Source organism: Microcaecilia unicolor, chromosome 2 (genome assembly GCF_901765095.1).
Source record: "Microcaecilia unicolor chromosome 2, aMicUni1.1, whole genome shotgun sequence".
In the NCBI taxonomy this organism is placed as follows: domain Eukaryota; kingdom Metazoa; phylum Chordata; class Amphibia; order Gymnophiona; family Siphonopidae; genus Microcaecilia; species Microcaecilia unicolor.
Window position 1 is genome coordinate 623,777,057 of NC_044032.1, and position 15,925 is coordinate 623,792,981.

Consider the following 15,925-nt stretch of genomic DNA (forward strand, 5'->3'; position numbering starts at 1 on the left):
AGCTGCATCTGATTCACTGCCTTTTTTCCCGTGATGCCTTTCACTCTTGTTTTTTCTTCTTTTATGCCCAGATTAGACTATGGTAATATAGTTTATGCAGGTTTGCCTGGATATTCACTTCAAAATGTCGCCATTTGCCTTTTATGCCACACCCGTCGCATGGATCACGTCACCCTCTTGCTTAAGAACCATCATTGGCTACCAGTTAGACAGATAATTATCTACAAAATTGCAGTTCTTACCTTCAAAGGTTTGAGGTATGGCATGCAAGATTATCTATCGATCTTTACTACACCTTACTACCCCAGCAGACCCCTTAGATACCTAACCAGTCACCGCTTGGTTGAGCCCACTCCTAAAGCTGCTTGGTACGAGAATACCAGACATACTGAATTTTATTTCTTGGCTCCCTCGACCTGGAATGGCCTGTCTATGGACCTCTGTTGCGACTTGTCTTTGAAGACTTTTAAAGCTGACCTGAAAACCTGGTTATTTAACCAAGCCTATCATGTCCCTGCCTGATGTCCTCTCATGATGTTCAGCAGAATTCCACTGAAACCTTTCCTCTCTCCTGCTTTTTTTCTTATAACTGATTTCTGTATTTTTATTGTCCTATTCTACTACTACTACTACAATTCAATACTGGCATTCCCTTCTTGCTCTATAATTAGCCTGTACACCTCTCTGTTCTGTGTCAGTTCAGCGGCATAGTAAGTTCTCAATAAACTATATCTTCATTGAGTGTCCCCTAGTCTTTGTACTTTTTGAAAGAGTAAAAAAATCAATTCACTTCTACTCATTCTACACCACTCAGGATTTTGTAGACCTCAATCATATCCCCTCCAGCCATGTATTTTCCAAGCTAAAGAGCCTTAACCTCTTTAGATTCCATTATAGAATTCTAGTATAAGAAGGCATTAATACGCCAACATTTAGGCGTGCCCACTTATGTCATGTCAATAGCAGGTGTAAATGTGCGCTCCTAAATGTGACACTTTAGCACATAACTTATAGTATTCTGTATGTTATGAATGTAAATATGGGACCTGCCCATGCACCTCCTCCTATGCACGTCCCCTTGCAATTACACACTATCCGAGTTGTGTGCTAAAATTATAGAATGCTGCTTAAAATCCAATTAACATTTATACGCATAAATATAACAGTCACACGTGTGTTAGTATTCTATAACTTACGTGCACAGTTAGCACCTTACTTTAGGTGATATGTTATAGAATTGAGGGGTAAGAACTTAATTTTATAAGGGGGCACCTATTTTAAGACAACTTTATGAAGACAAGTAGGCACCTTCTTGTCTTTATAAATATCAATACTAATACCAATAGGAATACCAGTACTAATACTGCTCTTGTATATCACTATAACCCCAAATATGGGTCCAAGGTGGTTTACAACAGGAAATTAAATACAATTAAATTACAATTGGGCTCATTTTCGAAAGAGAAGGGTGCCCAACTTTCGACACAAATCGGGAGATGGGCGTCCTTCTCCCAGGGTCGCCCAAATCAGTATAATCAAAAGCCCTCAACTGCTTTCCGTCGCAGGGACGACCAAAGTTCCCAGGGGCGTATTGGAAGCATAGCGAAGGCGAGACTGGGGCGTACTTAACACATGGGTGTCCTTGGCCAATAATGGAAAAAAGAAGGGCGTCCCTGACGAACACTTGGCCGACTTTACTTGGTCTTTTTTTTTTTTTTTTTACGACCAAGCAACAAAAATGTGAGCTAAATGACCAGATGACCACCGGAGGGAATTGGGGGTGACCTGCCCCTACTCCCCCAGTGGTCACTAACCCCCTCCCACCCTCAAAAAAATTGTTAAAATATTTTTTTCCAGCCTCTATACCAGGCTCAAATATCATACCCAGCTCCATGACAGCAGTACGCAGGTCCCAGGAGCAGTTTTAGTGGGTACTGCAGTGCACTTCAGGCAGGTGGACCCAGGCCCATCCCCCCCACCTGTTAAATTTGTGGTGGTAAATGTCAGCCCTCCAAAACCCACGAGAAACTCACTGTACCCACATCTAGGTGCCCCCTTTCATTCCTAAGGGCTATGGTAGTGGTGTACAGTTGTGGGTAGTGGGTTTTGGGGTGGGGGGCTCAGCAGACAAGGTAAGGGAGCTAAGCACCTGGGAGCTTTTTCTGAAGTCCACTGCAATGCCCCCTAGGGTGCCCGGTTGGTGTCCTGGCATGTGAGGGGGACCAGTGCACTACAAATGTTGGCTCCTCCCACGACCAAAGGGCTTGGATTTGGTCATTTCTGAGATGGGCGGCCTCGGGTTCCATTATTGCCGAAAATCGGGGAAACCATCTCTAAGGTCGACCTAAATGTGGAGATTTGTGCGTCCCCGACTGCATTATCAAAAATAAAGAGGGCCGCCCATCTTGTTTCGATAATACGAGTTTCCCCGCTCCTTCGTGGGGACATCCTGCGAGGACGCCCTCAGGAAAACTTGGGCACCCCGATCGATTATGCCCCTCCATGTCACAAGAGTACATTAAAAATAAGACAAAATATTACAAGAAAGAATAACAAAAAACTATTCTCAGGAATTATCATTTATCAAATAGAAATGTCTTAAATTTATTTTACGAAACTCTAAGTAATTAGTTATTGCTAAAGCTAGAATGCTGGAATATAGTTGAAGTTTAAAATAAAAAATAAATAAATAAATAAATAAAAGAACAAAACAAGATATAAAAAAATAAAATGGAGGGAGAGGTTTTCAGACTAATAATGTTTTATATAGCAGCTATGCTTTAAATTTAGCGCTAACTTACTGAAGTCTTTCCTCCACCTGAAATCATTTTCAATTTTGTGCAATTGGATAGCAGACTTTATTGTGCTTGAGTATGTGAATGCATATATTAGTCTGCAAGCTGGTAGCTCTTTGACTGATAAAGAAATAAAATGTGCGTGCATATCACAATGTCGCTTCTACTTCGCCCATGCTATGCTATGGGTATACACACAGGGCCGGACTCAGTAAATGGCGCTCAAATATGGGTTCCGAAAAAAATTAGTGTCCAGACCTATTCTATAAAGGATGTTCTGGGATAAGTGCTCTTTATAGAATAGTGTTGGGCACCGAATTCCAGACCCAACTTTGGGTGCAAAGACTTACACCAACGGAAACCAGGTGTAAATCCTGATGTGCAAGTTGGGTGTGCATCTACAGTATTCTATAATACTGCGCACAATTTTCTTCAATACCCCTCTCATGGGAACGCCTCCTTTGCAGTTGTGCGTGGATACACTTAAGTGCTCTCCTATAACTGGGCGTGTAGGTGTATTTCTGTGCCACTCTGCTGTTTCAGTCCCATTTTGGTGCCTTGAAGCCATAAGAATGCATTTCTGTGCTGAAAGATGGGTGTGGAATTATCGCGTAATTGTAGGTGACATTTATAAAATTTCCTAGATAATGTGTAAAAACAGGCACTTGGTAGAAGCTTTATAAAATTACCCCTATATACCTATGGTTAAAACCTGTCATATACTAGACCCAGTACAATCGATATCACTCCTTGGAACACTGAACTTTTTTTTCTAAATTTCCTCTTATAGAGGGCAATTTTGAAAGTTTGCAGGTCTGTATGTAAATTTTCAAAGGAAAATGGAAAAGAGAAAGTTTCAAAATGAAATCTTAAATGTGCAGTTTACTGGGTCCATCCTGACCCTGCCTCCCAGCACTGCCCCTTTTCCCTAAGAATATTCACCTTTTCCCACAATTGGAAAGGAGGAATACATATTCAAATGAGAATTTTCGATGGGTAAAAACTCATTTATCTGCAGAAAACCTTTTGTGAAAATTTCTCCCTAAATCAGGAAATGGTACTTTGCTCCTTGAGGGCCACCAACTGGTCAGGTTATCCACATAACCCTGATGAATTTGCATGAAATAGATTTGCACACTTTGAGGACAGTGCAGGCAGATCTCTCATATGTATATCGATTAAGGTTATCAGGAAAACCTTTGGTGACCCTCAAGAACTAGCATGCACACCCCTACCCTAGGTAATTAAATTCAGTCATGTTTACCTTCAAGAATGTGGTATACTTGGAGGAGTGGCCTAGTGGTTAGGGTGGTGGACTTTGGTCAAGAGGAGCTGAGTTCAATTCCCAGCACAGGCAGCTCTTTGTGACTCTGGGCAAGTCACTTAACCCTCCATTGCCATATTGAGCCTGCCATGAGTGGGAAAGCGTGGGGTACAAATGTAATAAAAATATGATACAGTTTTGGAACTAGAGTCCATGAATACATGGAGTTTTCTACTTACCTGCCTGGATTATGCAGTCCATGTGCAAAAATCTCTGGGGGCTGATTAGTACTGTTGAAATGCGGGTTGTTCTTCGGAATGGCATAAGGAGTATTACACGTATCTGTGTTGACATCAAGCCGTAGTACAGAGCCTGTAAAATCACTGAGAAAAATGGGTGGTAATTTAGTTAATTTAAGATGTGCTTACATAAAAGACTGTACAAAAAGTAAATTATACTGTGTACAAATTGTAGATTAGTTTTAACCTCATGTCAATTATTGAGATCTGAAGGTAACATTAAACATTTGGTGGGAGCTATGTCAATATATCATATGTTCTTTGCTAGTCTGAGATATAATCCTGAAGACTGTATAGTTTTTCTTAAGCAAACTATAGCCTCATAAATCTTGGTTATGTTTGTGGATTCATTTGTTGGTAAATGACCAATAAATATAAATAGGTATTTTAGAAAGCTGCTATTTTATATGTGTAGATCTATAACACACTCAGTTTGCAAGGAGGCATGTTGTGGGTGGGCTGAAAAAGTATTTAAGTATTTCCAATTTTGCAGCAACACTACATGAATATTTAAAGAAAACTGGACATAGCAATTAACGCCTGCTCAAAAGAAAGCATGACAGTTAAGTGCTCATTTGGATTTGATGTTTATACAAGCAACTGAGATGGCAATTGTTCTTACTATTAGATTGTAAGCTCTTTGAGCAGGGACTGTCTTTCTTCTATGTTTGTGCAGCGCTGCGTACGCCTTGTAGCGCTATAGAAATGCTAAATAGTAGTAGTAGTAGTACTTCTGTGGTGTTTAAATAAAGAGTTTTTTCCTTCCACTTAGCTGCTTAATTGGCTCTTCCTGAACATCTAGTTTTGTAAAATCTGGCAATTACTTGTGTAAGCGCCAACACTTATACCTGTAGGTTGTGAAACTGGTACTTACATGTTCCAAATTATGAGTGATATTCCTCTTCTTTTTGAATGTGTTTCTTTCTGAAGTGCCTGCCCTCCCCCCCGCACATGTTGCAATCTACTCGTGTATTCATCAGCATTCTTATATATATACTTTACTACTACTACTACTTACAGAAGTGTGTGATGTAACGTTGGCGAGGGCGGGACACAGGCAGGGAAGGAAGGCCGATGGGAGCTGATCTGCCTGCTGCGGTTTCGGCGCTGTAAGTTCAATGGAGAAGAGAGGGCCCGGCCCGGGTGGAGGGGGGCCGGTGGCGACCTCGGGGGGGGGGGGGGGGGGGGGGAGGGGGAGCGGTAGTGGCGACCTGGGGGGGAGCGGTAGCGACCTCAGCGGTTCCCTCCCTCCCCTTCCGTGTGGTGCACTCCTCAGCACAGTTTCCCTCTCTGTTCCGTCATCACGTCTTGACGTGGGGGCGGGGCAGAGAGGGAAGTCTGTTACTGCGCATTTGCAGGTGAGTCGGTCACTTGCCATTTATATGTTTGATGTAAGTCAGATTTTCAGAACATCCTTAATAAATATGCATGAGAAATGTGCATGCATTGGAGGTTGTAGGCATTGAAATCTGACCCATGCATATTCATTAGGGATATCCTAAACACCTGACCCATTGGCAGCCCTTGAAAACTGGGAATGAATACCAAGGCTATAAAGTGTACCCGTCCATAACCTTGGCTTACCTCGACTAAAATCCAATTCCAAATTCAATGCATTTAAAATTTATGCTAATCTCGAGTCACATGAGGCAATGAGCCGATGAAAACATGTCCTTTGCCTGCTCCAGGGGTCCCCACTCCGGATGCTTTATTTACTGTACAAATATTGCTATTGACTTCCTTCCTACTTCTGCACTGCATATTTTAATTGCCTATTGACAAGTATTTAAACAAAACACGGGAGGTTATGTTGGATCTTACCAGCTGCACAATAGAGCTTGAAGAGTGTGTAACTAGGGCGGAGGATGGTACCCAAGCGCTTTGAGTGGAGGTGGAAAGCTAGCAAGCCCAGGCTCAACAACTACTACTACTAATCATGATGCTGGCTTTATGAAATATCTTGCAAACTACTAGGAACTATTTTTAGCTACTAACGGTCAACACGTGGATCAACCCTTTTGTTTTGGAATACAGCTAAGGTGGTGCTGAGAGGTGATATAATCGCCTAAACTAGCATGCAGAAGAAAAAGCTAGTGGTTAGAATCTACAATTTGGAGTGCCAACTTTGGTAGGCAAAAGAAGCTTATGTGCATGATCCCTCCCCACCTAAGAAAGACCTTTCTACCCAGGTGACGTTGAATACTTTATTGCATGAGCGTACAGCTCGTAGTTTAATTTTTTAAAAACTACAAGTTTTATAGACATGACAATAAAGCAGGTGGCCTCCTAGCTCGCCTGGTGAAGACTTGTGGGGGGTATTTGTACTGCTGCAGCTTTGCAAGCTTCCTCAGGGAAGGTAGTTAATTGGAATGATCACATGTCCCAAGTATTTCTTCAGCATTTTACTTCTTACTACTGTAATGAAATCTATGCGGGATGTAAAGAACAAATCATAAAGAAACTCCAAACTGCTCAAAACACAGCAGCCAGGCTTATATTCGGAAAAACAAGATTCGAAAGCGCCAAACCTCTATGAGAAAAACTACACTAGCTCCCAATCAAAGAACGTATTGCGTTCAAAATCTGCACCCTGGCTCATAAAATCATCTACGGCAATGCTCCGGGAAACATGACAGACCTCATAGACCTACCAACCAGAAACACAACTAGATCAACACGAACATACCTAAATTTCCACCACCCAAGCTGCAGAGGACTCAAATACAAATCAACCTACGCATCCAGCTTCTCTTACATAAGCACGCAACTATGCAATGCATTACCAATCGCCGTGAAAACAACATACAACCACCTAAACTTTCGGAAACTTCTGAAGACTAACCTGTTCGAAAAGGCATACCCTAACGATCCAACCTAAATGCCTCAACCCCGCAACACAACAATATAAAAGTTCGTACTGGACATAACCCAACTCTCCCTCCTTCTTAAGCCCAGTGTGCCTATCACACTGATCATTACTCTGTCATAACCTCACTTTGTATTTGTTTCATACCGGTATTGGCGATTGCCTCTACTGTACTATGTAAACCACATTGAGCCTGCAAATAGGTGGGAAAATGTGGGATACAAATGTAACAAATAAATAAATAAATATGCTGTGGGCAGCCACAGTAAAAAATGTCCCAGCGTGCGGCTAAAAGACGCACCCACACTACCGCAGGCTACTATCTACCGCGGCTTTGTAAAATGACCCCTAATTTAGGAGCCCTTTTATTAAGCAGCACTATAAAATGGCCTGCGTTATCCCCAGTGCGCATCTTTCCCCCATGCTATGGGACTGCTTCATCATAGGCACAAAAAACCTCCTAAGTTCCTAAGAGATTTTTTAAGCGCAGGCTATGCTTGTTGTTGGGCTTTTTCTTTTCTTGTAACAGATTTTCCGACCGACAGACCCTGAAGCAGGAGGACGAAACGCTGGCCACCACTGGTCATGGTCTGGACTTTGAAAAGGAGGCACCCTTAAGCTAAGTAAAAGATATATTAATTGTCCTGCAATTGATGACATTGCATGAAGCCTAAGAACAAGCAATAGTTTCAGAAAAATGAAAAAATAATAAAAGAAAATTTTTTTGTTTATGGCTATACTTTTAAGGAGTGGTTATAAGATACCAGGAGGTTTTTTGGTGCCTATGATGAAGCAGTCCTGCTCCCGTTGCTAAATATAGCTGGGAGCTTCTTGAGGCTTTTTCCTCCGGTAAAAATCATAACCCTCCCGATTACTTTGAGTCGGACCTCCATCAAGTATCCCTACTACTTATGATTTTACAGTTTTGGGCTATCTTTTAGGGATCTCTCCCTTCTATATTGGTGTAGTTCACATGCTAATTTTCCCATTAGTGTGTGGCCCTTACCATGTGAGCACTTACCGACACCTATTTTGTAGGTAGTATGAGCTCAGTGCTAATCCTGCGCTAATCAGTTAGTGTGCGGCAAAGGCTTTTGCGGCAAAGGCTTTTGCGCTAACTGATTAGCATAGCTGCTCCTAGTCTCTGCCCCCAAACATGCATGTGGGTAGCATGCGCACATGCAAAAACCATTGTGGGATGCTTGAGTGCGTCCCACAGTAGTACATTTTAACCTGTGGTAAACATGCGTTAGTGCTTACCGTATCTTGGCAAAAGGCCTCCTTAATTAGTACTAATTTTCTTTTTTGGGGTAACTTGACCACCTTTCACCAAGAATACTAAGGGACACACTAATCTGGAGCTACCCCCATCCCGACGCAGGTAATTCCAGTCACAGCATGTGCCATTTCTCGTGCTGGGGAAAAAATGGCAGTAAGTTTTAGCGCGGCACTAACCCAGCGGTAATTTGGCAGCGCCGCAGACTACCCGGTTACCACTGGGTTAGTGCGGGAGCCCTTACCGCCGACTCTCCTTGAAAGAAAAAGCCTGCACAAGCCAGTCATCTAGATAGGGATGGGCTTGAATCCCTTCCTTCCTTAGATAGGCCGCCACTACTACCAGGACCGAGGCGCTGTGGCTAGGCCGAAGGGCATCGCTTTGAATTGAAAATGACGACCGAGCACTGCAAAGTGAAGAAAATGCCTGTGGGGAGGCCAGATTGGAATGTGTAAATAGGCCTCTTTGAGATCGAGAGAGGTCAAAAACTCCCCTGGCTGTACCGCTGCGATCACCGATTGGAGGGTTTCCATGCGGAAAAGCTGAACCCGTAAAGACCTGTTGATGCACTTGAGATCTAAGATGGTGTCACGTCCTTCATCTGTTCGACGCTCCTCCCGACTAGGTCATTCCGCAGTTCCATCGGAAAGGGACAAGGATCAGGCTTAGGAAGGTCTGTTTCAGTTTCCTAGTTCTGGCAGCCGTCATCTGGGTTGGATCAATGGCAGCGGCCATCTTGGTGTAAATTTTAAAGCTCAAGGGGTCCAGCCATCTTGGAGTAATGAGGACAGGAAGGAAGCCCATATTTGGTCCTTGGAGATCTCCTGTGGGGGCAGCCATGTTGGATTCAGCTGAGAATGGTTGACTCTGATTGCCTCCCTATTTAAAGCCTTGCCTTCAGTCCTTCTGTGCTTCGGCTTCTATTCCGTTCCTGGGTAGTTGCAGTGCACTTGGGCCTTTTGTATGTGTTCCTGATTTTGGACCTTTGCCTGATTTTGACCACTGCTTGTTCCTGATAATCCTCGCTTGCTGCCAGCCCTGACCACTGCTTGTTCCTGACTATCCTCGCTTGCTCCTGCCTCTCTTGTCTGGCCAGTCCGCCAACCCCTGCGGTTCCAGAAGTCCCGTTGGACGCCTGCAGCTGGGAGCTCAACTCCCGGTGAATGGTGGTCGCCGCAGGTGAAGTCTAGGGGTTGTTCGGCTGTCCTTTGGAGGCCAGTGGTCACCTTACCTCCGCCTCCAGCAGGACCCAAGGGCTCACAGAATTCCCACACAAGACAGACGGGTCGACAAGAACCGCCCTTTTTTGGCACCACAAAATAAATGGAATATCGACCGCACCCTGTTTCTGCTGGGGGTATGGGCTGGACGACACCCAGCCGTTGTAAGTTGAGGAGGGTGTGTCGAACTGCCCGCACCTTGGCAGGACATTTGCAAGGAGATTCCAGAAAAGAGTCTACTATCGGACAAGCCAATTCTAACTTGTAGACCCATTCGTCGGATGTTACCCTGGTCCACTCCATCAGGAATAGGGACAGCCTGCCCCCAATAACCGGCTGGATATGGACCAGGGCCCCATCAATCGGCAGACCTGGCTGCGGGCTGGTTTCTGTTACCGGAAAGGAAGGCCCACCTGTCACCTCGAAAGGGCTGAGGCCTCTGAGAACACCTTGCTCTCTGAAAAGAGGCCTCGCGACCTGGACGGTAACGCCGTCTATCTGTAAACTTAGGTCTAGGTCCCACCGGTTGTACAAACTTGGACCTGTCCTCCGGTAGGCGCTGGCCATTAGAGTCACCGAGGTCCTTCACAATCTGTTCTAAGTCTGTCCCAAACAAAAGCTTTCCCCTAAAAGGAAGCCTTGCTAAACGTGACTTAGAGGCCACGTCTGCAGCCTAATGCTGCAACCACAGCCAGCGACGCGCGGTGACCGCTAGGGAAACCTCCTTCGCTGAAGCCCTCACAATATCATAAAGAAGATCCACAAGGAAGGCTAAACCGGACTCCGGCTGGAAAAACAGCCACGAGATCTTCCGGAGAGGAGGCTTTCTGTACCCACGATAAGCATGCCTGCGCTACATAGTAGCCATAAACTGAGGCCTGCAGGGAAAGGGCCGCTACATCAAGGACAGCTTCAAGCAAGTCTCCAACTTACTATCCTGAGGGTCCTTGAGCGCTGTGCCACCCTCCACAGGGAGAGTGGTTTTCATAGTGACTGCTGTGTTTAAGGAATCCACAGTAGTGACCTTCAGCAAGTCTAAGTCAGGAGCAGGTAGCGCTTAAAGATGCGACATAGCTCTAAGCAACCTTAAGCCCACTGTTCGGCGTATCCCACTGCGCTGAAATAAGGATCTTCATGGCCTCATGCATATGAAAGGAACGAGGTGGGCATTTGGTGCCAGATATAATATAGGGCACCAGACCTGTTCCTCCTGACGATTCAGGGGGGAAATGGCCAAAACCTCAAAAGCCCTAACAATCAGGGAGGGAAGCTCTTCCCTGCGAAAAGGCGGGCAGTCGTTGGATCATCCCCCTCCTCAGAGGGCAGGGTGACCTCATCTGCCAAATCCAAAGATTCTGAGAGCTTGGAGACAAAACCAGGTCATCTGTGTCAGATAGCTCCTCGGGATCCAAAATCTCCACCCGGGGACGTTTTGGTAGGAAAGACTGAGAGGCTGCAGCAACCGAAGTTTGCTGAGGAAGAGACGGGGCTGCCTGAAGAGAAGCTCCTGACTTCTTCAAAAGAAAGGCATTGTGCATTAATAAAACAAAATCCGGGGAAAAAGGAACTGAAAGGGACTCCCCTGCTCCCTGTACATCGCTTCCCTCCATTGGAGCCTGTGCCACAGAAGCACGCTGCGCCTCTTGTCTATCAACCGCCAAGTGAGAAGCAGGCCGTGCCTGAGAGGAAAAAATGACACCCGCCAACGCGAGCTGCACTAACTGCCCCGAGGAAACCATCAAAACTATCCCCTGCATTTCTGACTCACCGGACGCCTAGTTCCTCCGTATGATTAAACAAAAACAAAGTCTCTTACCTTTTTTTTTTTTTTTTTTTTTTTAGAGGCAGATGCACTAAACGTTTTTCATCGTTAAATGAGCCCTCGGGGAAGAATTTCCGATCCTTTCCATGCACTTAAGCCTATTTTCCGACGACAGTAGCAGCTAACGAAAACGGAATGGAGATGAGCAATTAGAGGCAGATGCACTAAACGTTTTTCATCGTTAAATGAGCCCTCGGGGAAGAATTTCCGATCCTTTCCATGCACTTAAGCCTATTTTCCGACGACAGTAGCAGCTAACGAAAACGGAATGGAGATGAGCAATTAGTGTGAAAACCCCATTGAAACGACATGCACTAACCTTTTCCGATTGCCTTTACGCAGGGAAAAGGCAGGAAAACTAACGAGAGGTCTGGATCTCTCGTTAGGACAGCTCTGTGCCAGGAAAAAGTGTTAAGTGAAAAAATAAACAAACTTTGAGCCAATCCCAGCGCATTAGCAGAGCTAAAAGCGCTGTGATTGGTCCAAAGGACCTCAGAAAACACATAAAAAAATAAAACTAAAAAAAGGATCGGGAGGGGGCAAGGGCGCTCATCAGGAGCGTCCTGTACGGACGGCCTTGCCCCCCCCCCCCGCCGCTGCTCCCCACTTTCCGCCGCTCCCCCCACCCCGAAAAAGCAAAATTGTAGCAGCCCCTGCCCCCCTCCCTTCCTCACTACTCTCAGCTCCGCCTCCCGACATCCTCCGTCTGTGCCCCGCCCCCTTTGGGGGTCGTCGCCGCCATTCCCCTTCTCCATCGGGCCCCCCTCCCTCTTACCGGGCCCGTGCAGCGCCTCTTTCCTCTGTCCGAAGGCGCTGCACGGGCAAGAAGAACGCTGAATCAGCTGATGCCTGCCTTCGCGATAGAGCGTCTTTCTCCTCCTGGGCCCGCCCCTGTCTGACGTCAGTAACTGACGTCAGACAGGGGCGGGCGCAGCAGGAGAAAGACGCGCCATCGCGAAGGCAGGCATCAGCTGATTCAGCGTTCTTCTTGCCCGTGCAGCGCCTTCGGACAGAGGAAAGAGGCGCTGCACGGGCCCGGTAAGAGGGAGGGGGGCCCGATGGAGAAGGGGAATGGTGGCGACGACCCCCAAAGGGGGCGGGGCACAGACGGAGGATGTCGGGAGGCGGAGCTGAGAGTAGTGAGGAAGGGAGGGGGGCAGGGGCTGCTACAATTTTGCTTTTTCGGGGTGGGGGGAGCGGCGGAAAGTGGGGAGCAGCGGCGGGGGGGGGGGGGGCAAGGCCGTCCGTACAGGACGCTCCTGATGAGCGCCCTTGCCCCCTCCCGATCCTTTTTTTAGTTTTATTTTTTTATGTGTCAATTCAATTTGCCATGTGCTTGTGATTTGACTGTTTGTGGCATGCGCAGAGCAGCTAACATAACGCTTGGCTGCTCTGCGCATGATTTGGGGGCCGATTAACGATGTGTATTGTGATTCTTTGATACATTCTACGTTTCAATACCGATTCCAGCATGTGTGACTTTTTTTTTTGGTGCATTTTTCGTTATTTTAAAATCGTTAGGGACTTTAACGATTTAGATTTTTTTACGTTTGGTTGCTGCATCTGCCTCTTAGTCAGGAGAGAAAGGAAACACTCGATCAGGCCAACAGCCCCGGGCGATGGAGGAAAGGTAGGGGGAGACCGGGAGGGACCTGGCACCACCAGGTGTACACCACAAGCTGCAAACAGCCACTCAATCCCTGTCTGTGCTAAACTAGACCCAAAGGACACCAGTAGCCAGATCAAACCAGAGCCGCACAGAGATGTCCCTCCACCTGCTAGATAGAGAGAATACTGAGGTTTACTTGGCTGCACAGGTCCACATCTAGCAAATCTTGGAGGTTCTCTCTATCTACACCTGCTGGTAGAGGGACACAACCCATTAGTCTCTGGATTGATCTGTGGGATGCCATGGAAGTTATCTTTACCAAGCTGCATTACATGCAATATAGAACAAGCACACATAATTCAAAATCACATTCAAAGTTTAATTTTCTCCCAGTTCCTGTGTGTGAAATATCCCTTTATATTTGCCAGCAGTTTTCAACTGACTGTTAGAAACTATTCAGTAATCATTACTCATACCTTAAACCATCCATCTCCTCCATGTCATCCAGGGTGATCATCCCGTCTCCAAGGAAAACGTATAAGAAGCCAAATGGATCAAACAGAAGCTGTCCACCCAGGTGTTTTCTGTGAAGCTCAGCTACTTCTAAAAACACTCTTCCTGTTCTCATGTCAACCTGATTAGTATTTTTCCTGAATTAACAAAGCAATGAAAGAACTCTTGCAGCTCAGAAACTTCCATGTTTAACAATTTAACAATGAAATATAAGAATTGCATTAAAATAAGATAATCCAGTTAGAAAACTAAAACCATTATAAATACTGGGCCCAATATTCAGCTCACAGAAGTAAGCAAATTATAAGCCGCTCACAGCCACAGGCTGAACTAACCCCAGATACTCAGTGCTGGGCCATGTGCGGTCACCCAGAAGTTAAACCGAGCATCAGACAATATTCAGGCAGGTGCCCAGTTAACTCAGCGCATAAACAGACCCTTTTTTTTAAGCAGTGGTAAGCCCAATGCAGGCTTACCGCGTGGCAATCCGGAACTACCACGAACCCAACATGGGTGCTGGCGGTAGCTCTACCCCCAGCACACAGCATCTTCATATCTAGGGAAAATAGCAGTGGCGTAGGAAGGGGTGCACGCCGCTGGGGGGGGGGTGTCGGCTTCGCTGGTTCCCTGCTCGCTCTGCCCCAGAACAGGTTACTTCCTGTTCCGGGGCAGAGAGAGCAGGGAACCAGCGGAGCCGACGCAGCTCCCAGCGATGGGCACTCGAGGCGGATCGCCCCTCGCCGCTTCCCTATGCAAGTATGAATGCGCTCTGGGGGGGGGGTGCGCTCCGGAGGGTGCTCGCCAAGGGGGGGGGGGGTGCGCAGCGGCGACCCGCCCCGGGTGTCAGCCGCCCTCGCTACTGGGAAATAGTTCCCTAATTTTTTTACTGCAGCGGTTACCCAGCACTAATCGGTGCTGCTTGGTTAACACGGGAGCCTTTACCGCCACCTCAATGGGTGGCGGTAAGTTGCTCCCCTCCACATGGCCACGCAGTAAGTGTAATCTTACCGCATGGCCATTTCTTTTTTTTTGGCATTTTTACTGCTGCAGTACAAAAGGACCTCAGCATGCGGCAAGAACGGCCACCGCCGCTAACGCAGGACCCCTTTTGCCGCAGCTTAGTAAAAAGGCCCCAAAGTTCAGACAGCCCTTTTGCTTACTTAATCAGTTAGCGGACTGAATATCACTGCTAACGGGCTAAGTAATGGCACCACAAAATCTCTGCCCCCAGACTACCTCTAACCTAGCCGGTTAGGGAATGGCCAGTTAGTGGTGATATTCGGCAGTACTACCTGGTTAAGTGTTGCTGAATATCGGCGTATGGCCAGCTCGGTGGGGTTTAACCGGCAGGAGCCTCTCCTGCCCAGCACTGTTCCCTCTAAGCTAAGCGGGAGTCCTCCACCTACAGTCCTTCCAGTGGGGGGGGGGGGGGGGGGGGGGAGGGGAGGGGGGCGCTGTTTCACTACTATATTTTCAATAATGAGGGACAGACAAACTCTGCAGGACTCCGGGAAACCTGCCTGTCCTAGCAATTGAAAACACAATATTGAAGCAGCACCCCCTACTGGCAGCAATACAGTTGGAAGACTTCCACTCAGCTTAGAGGGAACAGTGCTGCCAGGTTAAACTCATTTGAATAGTGACCCCCACCATAGCTGCACAATATTCTTATCTGTATTTTATGGTCTAGATCATGTACTGAACATTTTCACCATAGACACAAAAGCGAGACTACATCCAGTCCTCTTTATAACAATTATATTCTATCCTCATAAACACTGTTTACTTTAATAAGATATTTTAGTAATTTTAGAGTAAAATAAATAGGGGAGGTTGGTTGCTAATTTCGGAAGATAATTAACTAAATAAGAAAGTAAAAATTACTTTGCTGGGTCAGACCAAAGGTCCACTGAGCCCAGCATTGTCCCCTGGATATTCAGCCGGCGATAGTCAGTGTTTTTTTAAACGCTATCACCGGCTAAATTAGCACCCAATATTCAGTGCCAACTGCCAAGTCATACCCAGGCACCAGCACTGAATACTGGTGGCTACAAGTGAGTAGGCTGGGCTGCAGAGCTTATGAGGGCCCAGCCGATATTCAACCGGGGACCCCATAAGAGTTATGTGGCCCTGGCTGAATATCAGACTAGGACCTGCATAAGCTTTTTTTTTTAAATCTGACCCCCCCCCCCCCAAGCTCCTGACGTATCCCCATCTACCCCCTAGCCTTCAGCCACAAGCCACTCCCTCTCCCCTCAAAC

At 46.4% G+C, this 15,925-nt stretch overlaps 1 protein-coding gene across 5 annotated transcripts in view; it reads right to left on the minus strand.

Moving 5' to 3' along the window:
- The window catches only part of HHIP (hedgehog interacting protein), a 334,884-nt gene that overhangs the window by 108,660 nt on the left and 210,299 nt on the right, over positions 1-15,925 (minus strand). For all 5 annotated transcript variants that reach the window (XM_030191684.1, XM_030191688.1, XM_030191687.1 and 2 more), the window contains exons 6-7: positions 13,628-13,801; positions 4,299-4,442 (exon numbers count right to left, since the gene is read on the minus strand). In XM_030191684.1, coding sequence (XP_030047544.1) covers positions 4,299-4,442; positions 13,628-13,801 — 318 coding nt within the window. The remainder of the gene's footprint in view (positions 1-4,298; positions 4,443-13,627; positions 13,802-15,925) is intronic.